An 18756-nucleotide genomic window follows, 5' to 3' on the forward strand; every position below is an offset into this window, starting at 1 on the left:
ATCTGGTCAGCATAGGCACATGGAGCAGATGTTAAAGCAACAACTCTATAGAAGCAAGAAGCATATTTGATACAAAGACTTCTTTTTTTGTGAATTCTGTTCACATCTTTTTTTTCCCCATTTTTCTATTGTGTAGTTTTTTCTTATGGATTCACAGAAACTCTTTGTACATTTAGAAAGGAGGCCTTTGTGTACAATATGCATTGCAAAAATGACTCTGTTTGTTGGATTTCTTTAGTTGGCTGAAGGTGGCCTTTCTTGACGTGGAAATTTGTTTTTTATTGTACTTTGCTTTTACAGCTTTAGATTCTGTGTCATACCTTAAGAAGACCTTTGTTACTCTGAGGTCATAAATGTGTGTCCTGTATTTTCTCCCAGTACATCGATAGTTTGAGTCATCATACTATAACCTTTGTTACATCCGGCGTTTATGTTGCAGTAAGGGCAAACAGAAAGGAGAAGTCAGCAGCAAGCTTAGAACCTAATGCCAAGTCCAGTATCTCCCCAGCCCATGCATACCCGACAGAGGCGAACAGGTACACCAGGGTACCTCCAAGATCTGAAATAAGGAGGTGCAAGAATTACCTGACATCAAGCCTCAGATGAAGAGGAGAGAGACTTTGCTGTCTGAAAAGACGACATCTAAGAATGGACAAGCTCAAAATATCTCAAATTCTAATGGCTTGGAAAGAAAATCTCTGACCAGCCAGGGGTCGGGGGCATGGTTCAGGGGAAATGGGTCTTAGTTCTAGCTCCACGTGTACTAGCCAAGCAACCTTGAGCAAGTCATTCGCGTTCTCTGAATCCCATTTCATATTAAGAGTACACTTCTCGCTCAACATCACTCGGCATCAGGGAAATACAAATCAAAACCACAATGAGATACCACCTCACACCAGTCAGAATGGCTAAAATTAACCAGTCAGGAAAGGACAGATGTTGGCGAGGATGCGGAGAAAGGGGAACCCTCCTACATCGTTGGTGGGAATGCAAGCTGGTGCAGCCACTCTGGAAAACAGCATGGAGGTTCCTCAGAAAGATGAAAATAGAGCCACCCTATGACCCAGCAATTGCACTACTGGCTTTTTATGCTAAAGATAGGTACAAATATAGTGATCCGAAGGGTCACGTGCACCCGAATGTTTATAGCAGCGATGTCCACAATAGCCAAACTATGGAAAGAACCTAGATATCCATCAACAGATGAACGGATAAAGTAAATGTGGTATATATACACAATGGAATACTAAACAGCCATCAAAAAAATGAAATCTTGCCATTTGCAATGACGTGGATAGAACTAGACAGTATTATGCTTAGCAGAATAAGTCAATCAGAGAAAGACAATTATCATATGATCTCTCTGATATGAGGAATTTGAGAGGCAGGATGAGGGTTTGGGGGGTAGGGAAGGAAAAAATGAAACAAGATGGGATCAGGAGGGAGACAAACCATAAGAGACTCTTAAGTTCAGGAAACAAACTGAGGGCTGCTGGGGGGTGGGGGTAGGGATAGGGTGGCTGGGTGATGGACACTGGGGAGGGTATGTGCTATGGTGAGTGCTGTGAAATGTGTAAGACTAATGATTCACAAACCTGTACCCCTGGGGCAAATAATACATTACATGTTAATAAAAATAATTTTTAAAATAATTTGTTAATTAAAAAAACAAAGAGTACACTTCTCAGCTTATTATCCTTCAGGGGTACCTCAGTGTCTACCATGGTGGTTTTTACTCTGTTTTTAAACTTTTCCAGTGGGAGTCTTACTCAGAAGCACAGTAGGTAAAACAGATTTGGATGTGGTGGGCGCAGTGGGGAAGGATGAAGAGGGGAAGGTCCCTTTCACCCCCAGCACCACGGGGGAAACCCATGTGTACAGATAGTTTGTGAACAGAGTAAAACTGAGCTCTCTCCCACCTTAAAATCCATCCCCTGCACAGCCAAAGGAAACACAGATCTGCCTCCAGAAAGCCTTGGAAAGCAGTTTGATTATACTGAAGGTTCCTTCAGGAACAGAGGAGGGAGTTCTACAGCACATCATGCAACAAAACTTCCTAAAATTCCTTGTCACAGCAGATGCCTCTCCCACATACCTCTTACCCGTCTTTAAAAACTCCTCCAGAAACTGTTTTTCTGCCCCCCTTGTTTGTTTGTTTGTTTCTCTGTATCTCTATCATCTTCTCCTTGACATCTTGGCCATTTCATTATTTTGTAAAATGGTCTTCAGAGTTCCTTCCACTTTTCCCTCCAACCCAGTATCCCACCATCACTTCACAGACCCAGACACAGAACTGAGCAGTCAGTAGGTGAAAGGGGAAATCGTAGATACTTAGATTTGAATTTTTCCTTCGCTTAGATTTTCTGGCCTCAGATGGTCCCCTCTTTGATTTTACAGACAAATCCCTTTACAGTCTGCAGCATTCCTCTCATCTTTGTGCTTCTGACCCCAGCCACAGAACCCATGCTCCAGCCCGATTAGACACATTATTGTTTTCCAAACTAGCTCCTGATTTTTCAACCCATGGATGCCTTTGCTCCTCCCCTACCCAGCCCGGAAGCGCGCTCCTTCACATTTCTGTGCTTCAATATTCTGCCCATCTTGCAAGGACTGCTCAGATCCGCCTTTTTCTTGAAGTATCCCACTTCCTGGAAAAGTGAGATCACTGTTGCTGCTGAGGATTCCCTGCTTGTCCCTTATGCCACTTACTCTTCTCTGTCCTGTTTTTAAACTATAGTAGCTTTAGGAACTTTGGGAGCAGGAAGCCTATGGTATTCGTCTTGATATTCTCTGAAAACTCTCCATTAGCTTACCATCCTGTGCGCAGCCATGCCATTTTCAAAACAACACACGTGCATAGTAATTAGTAAAGCCTTCCACCAAAAAAAAAAAAATCACACTACTGAACCACCATTTTACAAAGTGAACTTAAAATGGAGAAATTTGGGACGCTTGGGTGGCTCAGTTGGTTAAGCAGATGCCTTCGGCTCAGGTCATGATCCCAGCATCCTGGGATCGAGTCCCACATCGGGCTCTTTGCTTGGCAGGGAGCCTGCTTCTCCCTCTGCCTCTGCCTGCCATTCTGTCTGCCTGTGCTCGCTCGCTCTCCCTCTCTCTCTCTCTCTCTCTCTCTCATAAATAAAATCTTAAAAAAAAAAAAAAAAAACTCTTCTGAGTTTCTGAACACATTTAACCACATCAAGTCCACCTGAAACCTCAGAGATTTTAAACGTCTGTTAGAAATATCAACCAAGTTAGAATCGTCATGCATCTATTCTAGTTTTATTTTTGCTGGCTGAGCCGCCCCCCACCAAGGAATATGCAATCAGGAGGAAAATGATTTTCAAGTACTTTTTTGAAGACAAAACCTCTACTTCAAGTGAAACTTAAGGTGGATCTCCAGGATATAAAATGGAAGCACAATTGTTCTAGGTGAACATTGTTTCATGCATCACACATTCTCCTGGTTTCTTCCTACCCAGCCTCCTTTGGCATTCATAAATATGTCTGCAGAACTTTAGGGACACAGTTTGAGAAGCTCTACTCTAGTAGTTCAGCATGTGAAACCCCAACTCTGGGTTCGTCATACAAGCATCAGTCTTCCTGTCCATCTTGCATAGCTACCCATGGTATCAGAGCCTCGCTAGATTTGTAATCGTTGACTTGATCAGATAAAGACAACATTTTTACGTGAATATAAAACAGAAATAAGAAGTCTCCATCACATTTGTTTGTGAGGGATGTTTACATTTTTAAATCATTATTTCATATAATAAGTGAAAATCAACTTTGGCATTTACATGAGAAATCTTTTGGCTTCCTCAAAGAGATGGAAAAACATTCCATGCTCCTGGATTGGAAGAATAAACATTGTGAAAGTTGTCTATGCTGCCCAGAGCAATCTACACTTTCATTGCAATCCCAATCAAAATACCATTGACATCTTTCACAGAGCTGGAATAAGCAATACTAAAATTTGTATGGAACCAGAAAAGACCTGAATTGCCAGGGGATTGTTGAAAAAGAAAACCAAAGCTGAGGTCATCACAATGCCTTAGTTCAAGCTATATTGTAAAGCTGTGATCATCAAGGCAGTATGGTACTGGCACAAAAACAGACACATAGATCAATGGAACAGAATAGAGAGCCCAGAAATAGACCCTCAACTCTATTGTCAACTAATCTTAGAGAAATCAGGAAAAAATATCCAATGGAAAAAAGACAAGACTCTTCAATAAATGGTGCTGGGAAAATTGGACAGCCACATGCGGAAGAATGAAACCGGATCACTCTCTTACACCACACAGAAAGATAAATTCAAAATGGATGAAAGAACTAAGTGTGAGACAGGAATCCATCAAAATCCTAGAGGAGAACACAGTTAGGTATAATCCTTCGACATCGGCACAGGTACCTCTTTTAAGACATGTCTCTAAAGGCAAGGGAGGGGCGCCTGGGTGGCTCAGTGGATTAAGCCGCTGCCTTCGGCTCGGGTCATGATCTTGGGGTCCTGGGATCGAGCCCCGCATCGGGCTCTTTGCTCAGCGGGAGCCTGCTTCTCTCTCTCTGCCTGACACTCCGCCTACTTGTGATTTCTCTCTCTGTCAAATAAATAAATAAAATCTTAAAAAAAAAATAAAAAAAAAATAAAGGCAAGGGAAACAAGCAAAAATGAACTTTTGGGACATCATCAAGATAAATGGCTTCCAAAGAACTTACAAAGTGATTTGTGCTTAAGCAGAATGTTTTCATCAGTGAATTCTGCCATGTAACCATGGAAGTAAAATAGTTTTTGGAAAGCATAAGAATACTTGTTTGGCCTTTTCTGTCAGAGCTGTTATAAATTCTGACTTAGCTGCAGGAAGAAAATAATTTTTAACAGCTAGGTTAAGTAGGGACATTAACACACTTGAAAATGTATTAATTTTTAAAATATCTCTTGTCAGTAGAATGTTATGTAATTGGTAAAATTTTTTAAAAAATATATGCCTCACCTAGTTGAGATTTAATTGGAATCAGTTTCCACTTTAAAAATTCACACAGAAAGCCAGAGCAGGGGTAACACTGTGATTTACTTTTTTTTTTTTTTTTTTAGATTTTATTTATTTATTTGATACAGAGAGAGAGCAAGAGTGGGGTTAGGTGCAGAGGGAGAGAGAGAAGCAGTCTCCTGGCTGAGCAGGGAGCCCAATGTAGGGCTCGATCCCAGGACCCCGGGATCATGACCTGAGCTGAAGGCAGAGGCTTAACTGAGCCACCCAGGCATCCCTGAGATTTACTTCTGTGTGTACTTGACCTTGGAATCATCAGAGGTAATTTGTCATGGAAAATTAGCCCGTTTTATAAGAAATATACCAAGAAAGCCAGGAAAGCTGAAAATGGGTAATGGTCCACATATAATAAACAGTTTGCAGGGAGCAAATGTTGGTTGGTTGGTTGGTTTTTCGGGGAAGACTTAATGAGTGTAGAACATGACCTCCCTATTGCAGCATTAATCATAGCAGAGAACATTGGAAATGCCCCAAGGAAAATGTCCAGCACATGATTGGCACTCAGCAAGTGACAGCTGCTTATCATTATTAGTATTCAGAAGCAAGAATCTCTAAACAAAAATTAAAACGGCTTAATTAATTAACTAAAATAATGTGATACTATCATTGCTGAATGGCAAATAAATGTAAACAAGTAGTTTTGTGGACCATTCTTTGATAAGCTTTCACAACATAAACACAAGCTATTTGCTTCCCACAGAAAATGAGAAAACCAATTTCCAGACAAAAACCGAACAAGTTTTCAGATTCTGAGTCATCCCAGATGAGGTGAAACTTCGTATGAAGCCTTTTGTAATTGAAAATCAATTCATCTTAAATAGAATCATCCTAATTACTTGGGAAAGCCTTGAATGCTAGAGATTCAGCTCAAATTTTGAGAGTTGATATAGTTATTATTTGGAAAAAACCATATCCAAAATACTTTGATAAACATAGAGCGTCATGCTACACATATAGTAAGCAAATGATATATTTTTCTATTGAAATAATAAATATAAACATAACATCAGTTATCTTAAGAGGCTAAGACAAAAAGGCCATTTATTTATAAATATGTTTTTTTGGGGGGGAATTTTGAAAGAAGAGTTTATTTCCTCAGAGGTCTTATGTAGGTTTCCTTCTGAAAATGACTAATAAAATAATATAGAACTTTTTGAGATACCTTGTGATGTCTACAAAGATGCTGATTGTGAATTTGCTAGATCATGTTTTTAATTTTGGTTTACCCCTGGGACTTTAAGTGAGCAAAAGTGCAGAGGCAGAATTAAATATGGACATGGGGACAGTAGGCTGCTGACCTGACAGAGAAGTTGTCAAGGAATAGAAGGAGCAAAGTGGAAGGAGCCATGCTAGAGGGTTCTGGAGGAGAAGAGAGGCAGCAAAAAAGAGACACTTCAAGGAATAACGGCAGCATTAATAGCATAGAATTTGTTATAGGGGATTTAAAGAAAACTATCTGAAATTCTTTTATGGCAATCTATTTTAAATAGCATCATTCAAAATAAGCTAGCTATTGGCCCCATGGTGATTTTGTTGTATTGACTTTTGACTCTATGAGCTGCGTATCTATTTTATTTGAATGGACAAGTTTCCTTGTGTATTATAGCCTGTGTTACAAATAACATACATAAACCTGCATGTGTATCATACATGTATGTCTGTGTGTTTATGTGTGTGTATACACCACAGGGGACCCTACCCATCTACAGATGACTATACTCATTTCCACTCAGACCCTACATTAAGTGGGAATTGCCAGTCAGATTGATATACAGATATTCTAGTGTGTTTTCTAGCTATTTTCACTTTGAAAGCTACTAGATATACAAGATTTCTATTATTGCTAAATGGGATAACTTTTGGAAAAAACAAATTTTAATATCACTGTGTCTAAAAATAAAGAGTAAAACTAGCCTCTGGTTAACGAAAGGTTTATAATCATAGCAAACTTGTACCCTAATGATTTAAAATGACTATAACCTGATTACTCAAACTTGGGCATTACACTGTTAACAAAGAACATTTTTAGCTCTTTGACCTAGTTCATATTCTTCTGCTATATATATACACATACACGTAAACACATCAAATCCAGGGTGCCTGGGAGGCTCAGTCAGTTAAGCATCTGACTCTTGACTTTGGCTCAGGTTGTGATCTCCAGGTTGTGAGATCCAGCCCCATGTTGGGCTCCACACTGGGCATAGAGCCTGCTTAAGATTCTCTCTCTGCCTCTGCCTTTGCCCCTCCCCGGCTCACACGCATTCTCTCTCTCTCTCGTAAATAAATGAATCTCTAAAACAACAACAACACACAGTATTCTACATGATAACACACAGTGCTGCCTCCCAGAAGATGCAGTATCTGAGGCTTCCACAGATCATTGCCTCCTCCCTTCACTGTGAAGTGACTGCCTAAGTCGCGAGCAGTGATTTCTGGAATACCGTGTCTAGACTACCATAACCGCTTTTAAGACATCTAGTAACTCCTCAAAATAGTGGTGCTGACAGAAGCAGGGAAAAGCACATCTAAATGTAGAATAATCTAGAGAAAGCTGCTGCAGCGGGAATAGATTTCTACCCTCTCCGTAGGGCAGCAGCTGTGTGACCTCTGAAACAACCGTTACAGGGTGGGCGGGTGAGCGCCACCATGCTGGCTCCTCCTTATCTCCAGCTGGACTTCCCTGGAAGTCTTTGCTCCGGGTCCTCTTAATTACTAGTGATCCCATCTAGGCCCATGGATGTATTACCATCTACATTCTAGTATTTCTGAAGATAGAGATGTATTGGTTTCCTTTTTAAAAAACAAAAATTATTTATTCATTTAAGAAACGGAGAGAGAGGGAGCAGGAGTAAGGGAGGAGGCAGAGGGAGAAGCAGGTTCCCTGCTGAGCAGGGAGCCGGATGGGGGGCTGGATCCCAGGACCCCGGGATCATGACCTGAGCCATAGGCAGATGCTTAACCGACTGAGTCACCCAGATGCCCCTAGAAATGTATTCTGGTGTATTATCAGTATCTGAACTTAGAATGTTCAGAACTGCTGACCACCATCCCTTACCCAACCCCCGCTACACTTTCCGGACAGGCTACCCCCGCAGCCTTCTCCACCTCAATTAACAGCAGCTCCATCCCTCAGAGTTGGTCAGGTCAAAATCCTGTCCTTGTGATACCTCTGATCTTTTCGCTGTCCCCCCGATCTTTGATTGGCAAATTTGGTCAGCTTTAAGGACCCACTTCATTGCAAGCACTGTGGTGCACATCTCTCTCCAAGATCATTGCAAACACTGTCAGACTAGTGTTCATGCTTCCATCATGTCTCCACTCAACAAGAGTGATCCTTTTAAGATCCCAACAGCCAAAGGGATTGGCTTCCTTTGCCTAGATATCCTCTAGCTATCTGCCTGACTCATTCTCTCCTATCTTTAAGATTCTGTTCAAATGTCACCTCCTCAGGGAGGTCTTCCCAGACTGCCTATGTAAAATAACATCCTTCCTGTTATACTCCTTATCTCCTTTGCTCTGTTGAATTTTTTATGGCATTTCTTACATATTGTTTATTTATTCATTTCCTCTGATAAGATATAATCTCCCTGAGTATAGGGTTTTTGATAACTAATATATCTCTGGCTTTCTTGAAGACTGTCTGGCACATGGTATACATTCAGTGAATACTTTTTGAATGAATCACACCTGAATCCACTCTAACATTTCTATCTCCTTAAGTCCTTTAATTCCAAGGCATTTCTGGCTTCTTCATTTTAGTTAGCATGAAGTTGCTGTTGAAACTAGGTTTGCGTTAACTGATCAAAAACTATTAGAACCAAACATATCTGCTCAAGCTAGCCCATTGAAACCAGAAATTCTGGTAAATATACCCATATCAATAGATTCAGTCACATATGAAAGTCTGTTTTTTCTCCTTTCGTCACGCAATCTCAAAATCTGTCCTCACATGCTTTCCTTTCCTACTGATAAAAACTAGCAAATTCCTGTATAAGCTTCTCCTCCAATTTGACTTCACAATTGACATGAGAGCATGCTCTGGTTACAAGTGTGGAGAGGCCAAGGAGTGGAATAAAGGAGCCTAAAGGGACAATTAATATCTCTCCCTCAGAAAAGAAGGCAACACCATCTTCCAGCAAGAGGAGACTTCTCACTGTGGGGAGGGGGGGCACTTTAAAGAGCAAAGGAGGCTCAGGAACATGTGGGAATTCGGGGGACTAAGTTCTCCAAAGTAAGCCCAATTTTCCTCATTTCTAGTCTCACTTCCAATTCTTCCCAGTCAATAAACAAAAGAAACCTGGCACAGATATGATTCCATAGACATCGCATTTTGACAAGACCCAGAGTGAAATCAGTTTGGACTCAGCCACCTCTGCCCTGTTACCTTGGAATTGACGGTAGTTTGCAAAGGGGTCTTTAGTCTAATTGCGATTTTTTTTTTTTAACTAAAGCATTCATGGATTCTGTTTGATTAAAATTAATTTCAAAATTACAGTATGGTATAACAAGTATGAAAAAAAATTTTTTCTTTAGGAACACAGTTAGATAGGCCAATTGCTGTCTGTTCTGGTATTGCCTTACCCTTCTGCATGACTGTGTCCACAGGTATGTTCCCAGAACCCCTTCTAAAGGCCTGCTGGTGTATGTACCCAATCCACCATATATCCTCTCTTGCCATATTTCCCCTCCGGCTTCAACCACTTCTCACCTGTATTAGCCTGCATTCACAATCTCCCAAATCCTCCCATTTGACAGTATCTGCTCCTTCCCCTGTTACAACTCCAGCTTCTTCAGGCTACAGTTCTTTATCTGTAGTAACACACTCATGAATGTGTTGAGTAACAACACTGTCTCAAATTGGCTCTACATCCTAGCCAAACAGATTGGTATCAAGGCAGAACCCTTGTTGAATAATGTTATATATATAAAAGGAATATATAGGATGGTATAGGACCCAAGAAGAGAGTTAACAACCCCCTCCTAATGTTATCAGAACAGACTGCCCCAAATAGATAACTATATTGGATGATGAAGATAAACACACGCCCAGGTGCACACACAAGTTCTAGGTGTTTCCTGTATATTATCTCATTTAACCCTCTCAGTAACTGTATCAGGCAGATTCTCCCCCCCACCCCCCTGCCCCAGGCAGATTCTACTGTTTTCCCTTTTAAAACTGAAAGAACCAAGAGACAGTCTTTGCTTGTGATCCCGCAGCTTACAAAGGGTGGAGCTGAAATTCAAATCTAGCAAGTCCAGCTCCTGAGTCCCTGCTCTTAATCATCAGCGACAGGACAAAACTCAGCTGGGGTTGAGCATGGCATTCTATCTAGACCAAGGGAATATCCCAAATAGCAAACAACACAGAGAACATGGGGAATGGTTGAGAACAGCAAGGCATTCAGTGTGGCAGGAGTATACATAGTGGCAGACAGGACAGTGAAAGGGGAGGCAGAGACCAATCCACCAAGGGGCTTATTTGCTGAATTTTTATACAATAGGAAATGAGGGGTTGCTGGAATAATATGATCAGAATTGCATTTCTGAATAGTCCCTCTGACAGTGAAATGGAGGGTGTTTTGCAACAGATTGAAACTGGGAGCATGGGTCACCGTGAGAAAGCGTTTGCATTATCCAAAGGAGTTGATAAGGGCTGAGCCAGTGCAGCAACACTGTATGATGGAAAAAGATGGAGCTGAATGCTACAAAAGGAAACTGAAACTTTCTTATTTCCAATGTGTCAACAGTATTCTGGAGGGAAATAAGAGAATGGTGTTCCTGTATTTGCCTATTTTCCTGTTAATGAAAGAACACTCGTTAAAATCTTTATAGAGTCAAAGGTAAAGTCTAATTAGGTAAACACTATGTAACTTTTCAGACAAGAGTAAATATATATATATTATTTTACAAACAGTAATATTTAATGTTTCCACATTGCAAAAATAAACAATTGTGAAGATTAAAACTTTTATTTTACAGGATTGTTAAAGACATAAGCCTATTTATACATTAAAAAAAAGAATTTTAAACAAAAGCTTATCATGATGACATTACCCATAACTCTTACTTTTAAAGATTTTATTTATTTATTTGACAGAGAGAAATCACAAGTAGATGGAGAGGCAGGCAGAGAGAGAGAGAGAGGGAAGCAGGCTCCCTGCTGAGCAGAGAGCCCGATGCGGGACTCGATCCCAGGACCCTGAGATCATGACCTGAGCCGAAGGCAGCGGCTTAACCCACTGAGCCACCCAGGCACCCTTAAAACCTTTCCTTGAGTAGCCATTAAAAAATAAGGACTGGAAAATTTTGTTTCTAGGATATCTTTCATACTTTGTATACTTAAGCTCTTTTTTTTTACTGGAAAGATGTGTCATCTGTTCATTTGAAGTGTTACTGCTTATAAGAAAAATTTAATTTTTCTTCTCAGCAATGAGTGAATTAGTTTCACTTGGATTTTCTAAGGACTAATTTTAGTCAACATTTTCAAAGAATGATAAAGCTTAGAAATAAAGTCTTAAGATAAATATTAGCGTTTAAAATGGAACAAAGACTCTGAAATATTTGTTAATAATCAATCCATATTTATGAACATTTACATACATTAGTGAATAGTTAAGGCAAAAGACTCTCAGATATAATCTATTTTCATCAACATGTTAAAGATGATCAAAGTATAATATATATTCTATAAAAGACATGAAATAAAAAAAAGAAATGATTCTAAAAAGGAATTTCTATGTCACAAGACTTTTTATTAGGAAAATACCATAAAAGTTAATGGAAAATAAAATTTGATCCTTTGAAAGGTAGAAAGATAAGAGGACAAGCTTTTGAGTATTTACATGGATTAATGAATTATTTGTCAAATCTCCTGAAATGATACCCTGTTCCCATTAAGTTGATGGACACTCAGTGTATGAGCTACTTTTCTTTAGAAATGTTATTTTGTGAAGAGTCCATTTTTTTTCTTTTTTTCATTGCGAGAAATAGAAGTTTTAGAAGATAAGATCTGGCCTCATGAGTCAGTTTTTGATCACATAAATTTACTTAAACCTACACATATTAATAATTAAATATAATAAATGAAAATCTTCTTATCTGAAATAAATACATTATATAATATAAAAATCTGTGTAATCTTCTTTTAAAAGAGAGAGATATGAAGAGTAAATCAGTTACATTTATTAAACTATTGAGTAGATATGAAGTCTTTGAAATCTACAATGATGTTTTACACTTTGGTCTCATAATTCTATCTGCATTTATCTTGCTTTAACATTTTAATAGTGTTCATAATAACCTAATTTTTATCATCTATACCTGAAAACTTTGTATCTCATACATGTATTTTTTAAAAAGAATATCATGCTTCTCTTTGGTTAGAATTTTCTGTAAAAGGCAATATTTGAAAAAGTTAATTTGTTACCTAAAGCAACTATCCTCCTTAATCATTTTCAAAGGAGTAAAGTTGCATCTTTGTGCGTTTATTTTGAAAACTTGGTTATGGCAGTAGAAACAAACTAGTAATTAAAGATTAAATATATTTCTATGACTCATATACATTATTTTATTCAAATTTTATTCTAGAGAATTTTTTCAATGTTCAACAGAATTCTACTGTTCTCTCTGAAATGATCTCTTTTTACGGTGATGAAATTTAACACACTACTTTTGTAGTTAAAAGTGATACCTACACTCCAGAATTGGTGAATTATAAAAGTTTTAGATATTTTAGTTTGGTTAAAAAAATAAACACTTGTATTTAAATTTCTAAAAAAAATAAGCAATACACCAGAGTTAGGATTAAAATACATAATATTTGAAGTACTATATATTTCAAAATTTATATGTCCCATAAAACTTAGCTTTAATGAAGCGAATCACTATTGCTTTGGATATGAATGCTTTGGCCTTCAGAATATTCTAGTCTATAAACACATGCCTTATTCCCCACCCATACCTATCCTTCCAAAGAAAGCCTACCAGTAGTCATACACAGTAGTGAACAATCTTAAAAACCGTTGTGCATACAGAGCAAAGGAAGCTAACTTTTATATTAAAGTAGTTTTCACCATGCAACACCTAAAGCGTTATTAACTGTGAATTAATTACCTTTAAAACAGGGTCTTTATGGTTGAATTTTCTGAATGCTTTTAGTAGTGACATCATGCTAACACTTTTAAAATATTTTAAATGACAAATATTTTACATTTCACAAATAATACCTGGGCAGGTTTTACATATATATATATATATATATATATATATATATATATATATATATATACCAAAGTAAATGTCGCAAATTGAGAAAGTTTATCTCAGAATATGGATTAGGGTATTCAGAGACAAAGAAATACCCAATAACTGAGGACAGCCTAAAAAGAGTGATCAATCTTTAAATGCCTCTAAGTCATAATAAAAATTCAGATTACTTGTCTAAGAATTCAGCCTGCTAAATAAACAATGATTTCATAATTATAGTGAGTAATACAAGTAAATAGAAAGCTTTTCAACTATAGAAATTAAAATCATAAATCTACTTGTGTAATTCTCAATAATCCCACTTGCTTTTGCAAGTATTCATGTGGATAACAGTGTAACAGCAACAAAGAACTCCTTTAAAATGTATGTTTCTTTAGCTTTATTTCAAATGCTGTGTAGCATAAGAACCCACTGCTTAAAGAGATAAATTTTTAGTCATAGAAAAGGAGTATGAAATACATTCCAAAGTGCTGAAAGAATTAATTGCCCTATTAGGTAATGAATACTGAGAGAAATGAGCATTAGTGATTTATGGTTTAAAGTGCTTGGGTCTAATCATCATTTTGGCCTCTTTGAAGGAGGACTTGTAACCACCAGGCTGTGCCTCACTTATCCCAGGCCAGGTGCCCCAGAAAATCCCATTGCGGACACCTCTGTATTTTTGGTGATAATATTTGCCATTTAAGTTTGCAGAAAGACATGCATCAAACCACCAGCCTGAACTGTAATAGAGCCCACAGTTCCCCGAGGGATATCGATCATTGTCCCTATCTGGGGTAGTGAAGAACTTCATATCATGGTTGTAATGTTTACTGAAATGTAAGGCATCTCCAGCTGTGCCATTATAGTTACCAACGTGTAAACGGTATCTGAGAAACTCATTGGCCACGTAAAACTGATCATATAAGGCATAGAGCTTGACGCCATTAAAGTCTTCGAGATCTATTCTTAGAATCATATCCTTACTCTTGGTCAAAAGATGAATTTTATCATTCCCCAGCCAAAATTCTCTTCGGAGATTGCCAAAACCTACTTTGTAGTCTCGCCACATTCTGGTGAAGTTGATGCTTCCGTCGAGACGGGCCTGCAGCACAGTCCAGCCTCCCCCCATGGTCTCCATGTCACAGAAAACTTCAAAGCTACTGTTTTTGGGATCCGGTGTAACTCTGTAGATCTCACTGCTTCTCTTGCCTATTGTGTGGTAGTCAGAGCAATCTTTATATATTAGGTGTTGAACTGAAGGGGGAAGAAGAGAAAGGCATTGGACTCTGTTAATAAAAACTATGCATCTTAAAAATTCTTTATATTTACAAAAGCAGTTTGATAATTCAATCGAAGGTGTTAATGCAACCTTGCTCTGCAAAACTTACTTGAACCTGTTTAGCAAATGTTTATTTAAGGCCTCAGAAGAAGAACTTGGTGTTATAAAACCAGTCAAGGCTCTCCAGCATGACTCTTGGCTGGTAATCGTAGTGCTAATGTTCACAATGTACAACAAGATCCTCATCAATAAAATAGTTTTAGTAATGTAGCTAATATTTAGTGAGTGCTATGTATGTGTTCTAGGCATTCTGCCAAAGACTTAACATTTTCACATTTACTCTGCACATTGACCTTATGATGTAGGTATTATTTCCAATCTGTCGGTGAGGACATTTAGGCTCAAAGAGAGTCAGTGACTCGCCCAAGTTCACAGAAGCATTAAGAGGCAGAACCAGGACGCATCCTGAGATCTGGCTGGCTGTGAGCCTTGTTCTTGTAATTACTGCATTCCTTAGTCCTAAAGGTCAGATGCTTCCAACTCCCCTGAACTGCATTCCACATATAGAGAAAAAACACAAATTTCTTTCTGTTTCCTTTCACCTCAAGAGGCCAATACCCTCCTCTATCATAAAGTTTTAGAGGACATATGTTCCAAATGATGTGTTAAAATTCTAACATACAGAATGGATCATAAATTCCCATTTGTTTTACTCACTTGACAACTAAATAAAGAAGATCAAGTAAAAAAAATTTTTTTAAAATAATATACCAGTATTCTTAACCTAAATTTATTACTTGGGAAGTGTTTAGCCAGTGTTTCATATGTTTGGTTTCTAGAAAGAAACAATAGGTGGTTATGGCCAGGGAAAGTATAATAATCGGTTACCATGGATCTGTAGGAATCAAATACAGATATTTACTCTCAAATATTTCTTAGAAAGATCTAGGCCAGATAAGGCAAATTTAATATGAACTACTCAGAGGCACAAAAAAAATCTACTCGTGTGTTTAGAACTCAAAATATTCCAATACTTCCCCCAAACTTTTAGTACAGAAATAGATGGTTGAATCTTGTACCTGTTATTACAAGTAGCCATGCAGCATGGAATCTAATGTGTGCCCAGACATGGCACTAAGACGTGAGCCTCTGCCTTGCAGTGCAGGATACATTCAGATACAGGCTCCCAGAAGTATTAGCAACAGTGGTCCTTGAAAGCCCTGTCTACCTTCAGATCCCTGGCAGATTCCCTAGGGCAGGAGCACACATGAGGTGCTTGTTCCAAATGAATGTGATCTCTGTGCCCAGGCACCATATCCCTTCAACTTAACACTCATGGTAAGTGGAGGTTTCAATGCAGGAATGCCTTTCCAAAGTGTAGCAAGACCATCAGCAACAGGTCCCAGGAACTTAGGTAGAAAGCTAGAATTTAGAGGAACCAGTGCTACAGCTAGAAGTTTGTGGGCATAGTAGTAGTAAAGCAGGTAAGAAGTAGTAGTTAAGGGTGCCTGGGTGGCTCAGTGGGTTAAGCTGCTGCCTTCGGCTCAGGTCATGATCTCAGGGTCCTGGGATCGAGTCCCGCATTGGGCTCTCTGCTCAGCAGGGGGCCTGCTTCCCTTCCTCTCTCTCTGACTGCCTCTCTGCCTACTTGTGATCTCTGTCAAATAAATAAATAAAATCTTTAAAAAAAAAAAAAAAAGAAGTAGTAGTTAAGTCTGTGGTCTTCTGGCATGCCAAAACTCTCCCCTTAAAATGTTTTGGGGCCATTTGAAGCAAAAAGTTCTGCACACACATGAAGCCATATAGCTGCTTTTATTCTATTTTCACTAGATATTTGGGATTATGAACTGCAGATAGTGTAAAATCTTTCAAAGATTCCTTGTGGCCACATGAAAAGGAGTAGTCAGCGAACCACAGGAAACTGATTTCCAACGAACAAAGCATAACTGGAAATATTGCACTATCTCCATTGTTTTCAAACATGTCAGTGAAGAGAGAAGTTAAATGCACTGAAACATTAAGAAATAATGTCTCTTTTCTTCAGTTTGTGTGTAGCTCTGGCATTAGGAAATAAGCTCCTTGAAATTGGAAGTGCTTTCACAGGGTACAGAACTAATTATGATTTTTGTAATTTAGTCTTGGATTGTTTCTGTGGTCACATTTGCAAAGATATTAGTTTTTCCTGTACTAGCTTGATGAATAAAAGGCTCACTTTATTTCATCTGTCATGTATTCAACTTATTTGCTCAGGTTAATGTTTACAGATACTGTGTAGCTATATAATATTCATGAACAAGTGATAAGAAGACATTGTACCTACCTGGACGTGACTGTATTTCTTCTTGAATGGGACACTTGGATGAACACTTGCCGTCCAAACTGTTGACTACCGAAGTTAGATTTGCCACTTTGCTATCAACATAACTTTCTATATTGTTCATATTTACAAGATTGAGCTTCTCCAGGCGACCCTGAAGCAGGTCGATCTCCTCCTTTGCATTCTTGAGATCAGAGGACAGCTTGTTCACCTCACTCTCTAATTCTTGTACTCTGTTGTCATCAGCTTCTCCCAGGGATCCTGGGCTAGGTGACAGCAGTCCATTTCTGCCGGGGGCCCGGCTGTCGTCAGCCTGCAGTTTGCAGTCCTGGCACGATTTCTTCAGGGTATTTACCATTTCCTTGAGGTTCTGGACTTCCTTGAACACCTCCTCGATCCTACTGAACTGCCTGGGGAGCTGAATCGTCAAAGGGGGCAGGCTCACCTGGTAGGGGCATTCGCCGCCCTCCTCGCATTTCCCGCTGCTTTCTAGTCTCACTGGGCAGGAATCCCTGATCCTTTCATCTTTAATTTCCTCCGTTTCATTGTTTCCTGCAACCAACAAGCTGAAAGCGGCAAGGACAGCCGAGCTCAGCCAGCACCAGCTGACAGGCTTCATGTTTGCAGGCGGTGCTTACCCCAGCAGGGATGCACGGTTTTAAGAGCCACCGCTGCTGCCTGCCTGAGTCAGGCGTCCTGTGTTCTCAGAAAAGGGTGGGAGCGCTTGCATCACCAGTTTCAGAAACAGAGGAAGAGGAGCCTGTACTCTTCACACGCAGCTTGCCAAGACCTGTTACTGATTCTCAGAATAACATGCATCAGAATTACTGGATTTGATTGGATGTCTATATCCCTCACGTTTCACTTTTATCATTTAGTTTCTAAAGCGCAAGAAAAAAAAATCTTGGATTTCACAGTAATTATCCTAAAAATAAATTGTATTTAATGCCACTGGGAACAACTAGCTTTTAAAGAGAAAAATGAATGTACTAGTTGTCCAGCGGAAGAACAGAAAGTTTACAAAAATGGAAATGGCCTTTCTTTTTTCCTTTTTAGAAGGGGATCATGGAGGATTCTGCATATTTTTCATGTTAAACTTTCAGGTGAAAGAAACCTTAAGCACTTGAAATTTTTTAGAAATATGCCAAGAAGCACAGTTTTCTGACTCATGCCATGCATTTTTGCTTCATTTCTTTGAAAAAGGAAAGCAAAGTGGTAGAAGAGAAAGGGGTTGGTTCACTTCCATTCTCTGGCCCTAGCACAGTGTAGAGGAAACATCTATCTGACAAAAACACATGTAAAAGTACACCATTGCCTTTCGTCAAAGCCAGCAGCCTTCTCCTTCACCTTTACCGTTTTTGTGATTGTAAAGTCACATTCTGCAGTTGCCCATGAGCTAATCTTTGAACTTTTCCTGGCTCTGTTCTGATTCTCCTCCTGTCCCCAACATCTGTGCGTTCCCCTCCCAATGGCAACCCTGTGTCCGCGCTCTCTGCGGCCCACGATGGGTCCCTCTGCCACTAGCTCTGTCACGGCCTTGCCCAAACACACATCAGCGCTCTTGCCTTTTCAAACTTTTCTTGGTTTAAACTTTGTTTTTGCAGTTTTCTACCTTTTCTCCTCAGAAGCTGAGGGGCAGGAAGGGGGAATAGCTTCAGTTGGAGAAACCACCTACTTTTAATTTGTTTTGCATCTTGACATCTCATAAGGTTTCTTATTTTCAAAAGGAATTTTTGGCTTTAAAAATGATTCCAAAATAATTGATATTGATAAAAATCCCAATTCTTTATTGCATTACTTAAGGTACCCTATAATCTATCTCCTACTTATTTCTTTAACTTGATGTCCTGTGACATTTCTCT

General features: G+C 39.1%; 2 protein-coding genes across 5 annotated transcripts in view; one reads left to right on the forward strand and one right to left on the reverse strand.

Annotated features, from left to right (window-relative positions):
* Positions 1 to 18756, forward strand: part of CCDC146 (coiled-coil domain containing 146) — a 117310-nt gene that overhangs the window by 31037 nt on the left and 67517 nt on the right. The window lies entirely within an intron of this gene.
* Positions 11002 to 17634, reverse strand: FGL2 (fibrinogen like 2). Its single transcript, XM_059170924.1, has 2 exons — positions 16898 to 17634; positions 11002 to 14552 (listed from the first exon to the last, which is right to left on the reverse strand). Exons 1-2 carry the CDS (start codon positions 17511 to 17513, stop codon positions 13846 to 13848), a joined length of 1323 nt encoding a protein of 440 aa, XP_059026907.1. The 5' UTR covers positions 17514 to 17634; the 3' UTR covers positions 11002 to 13845.

Source organism: Mustela lutreola, chromosome 4, assembly GCF_030435805.1.
Source record: "Mustela lutreola isolate mMusLut2 chromosome 4, mMusLut2.pri, whole genome shotgun sequence".
NCBI classification, from domain to species: domain Eukaryota; kingdom Metazoa; phylum Chordata; class Mammalia; order Carnivora; family Mustelidae; genus Mustela; species Mustela lutreola.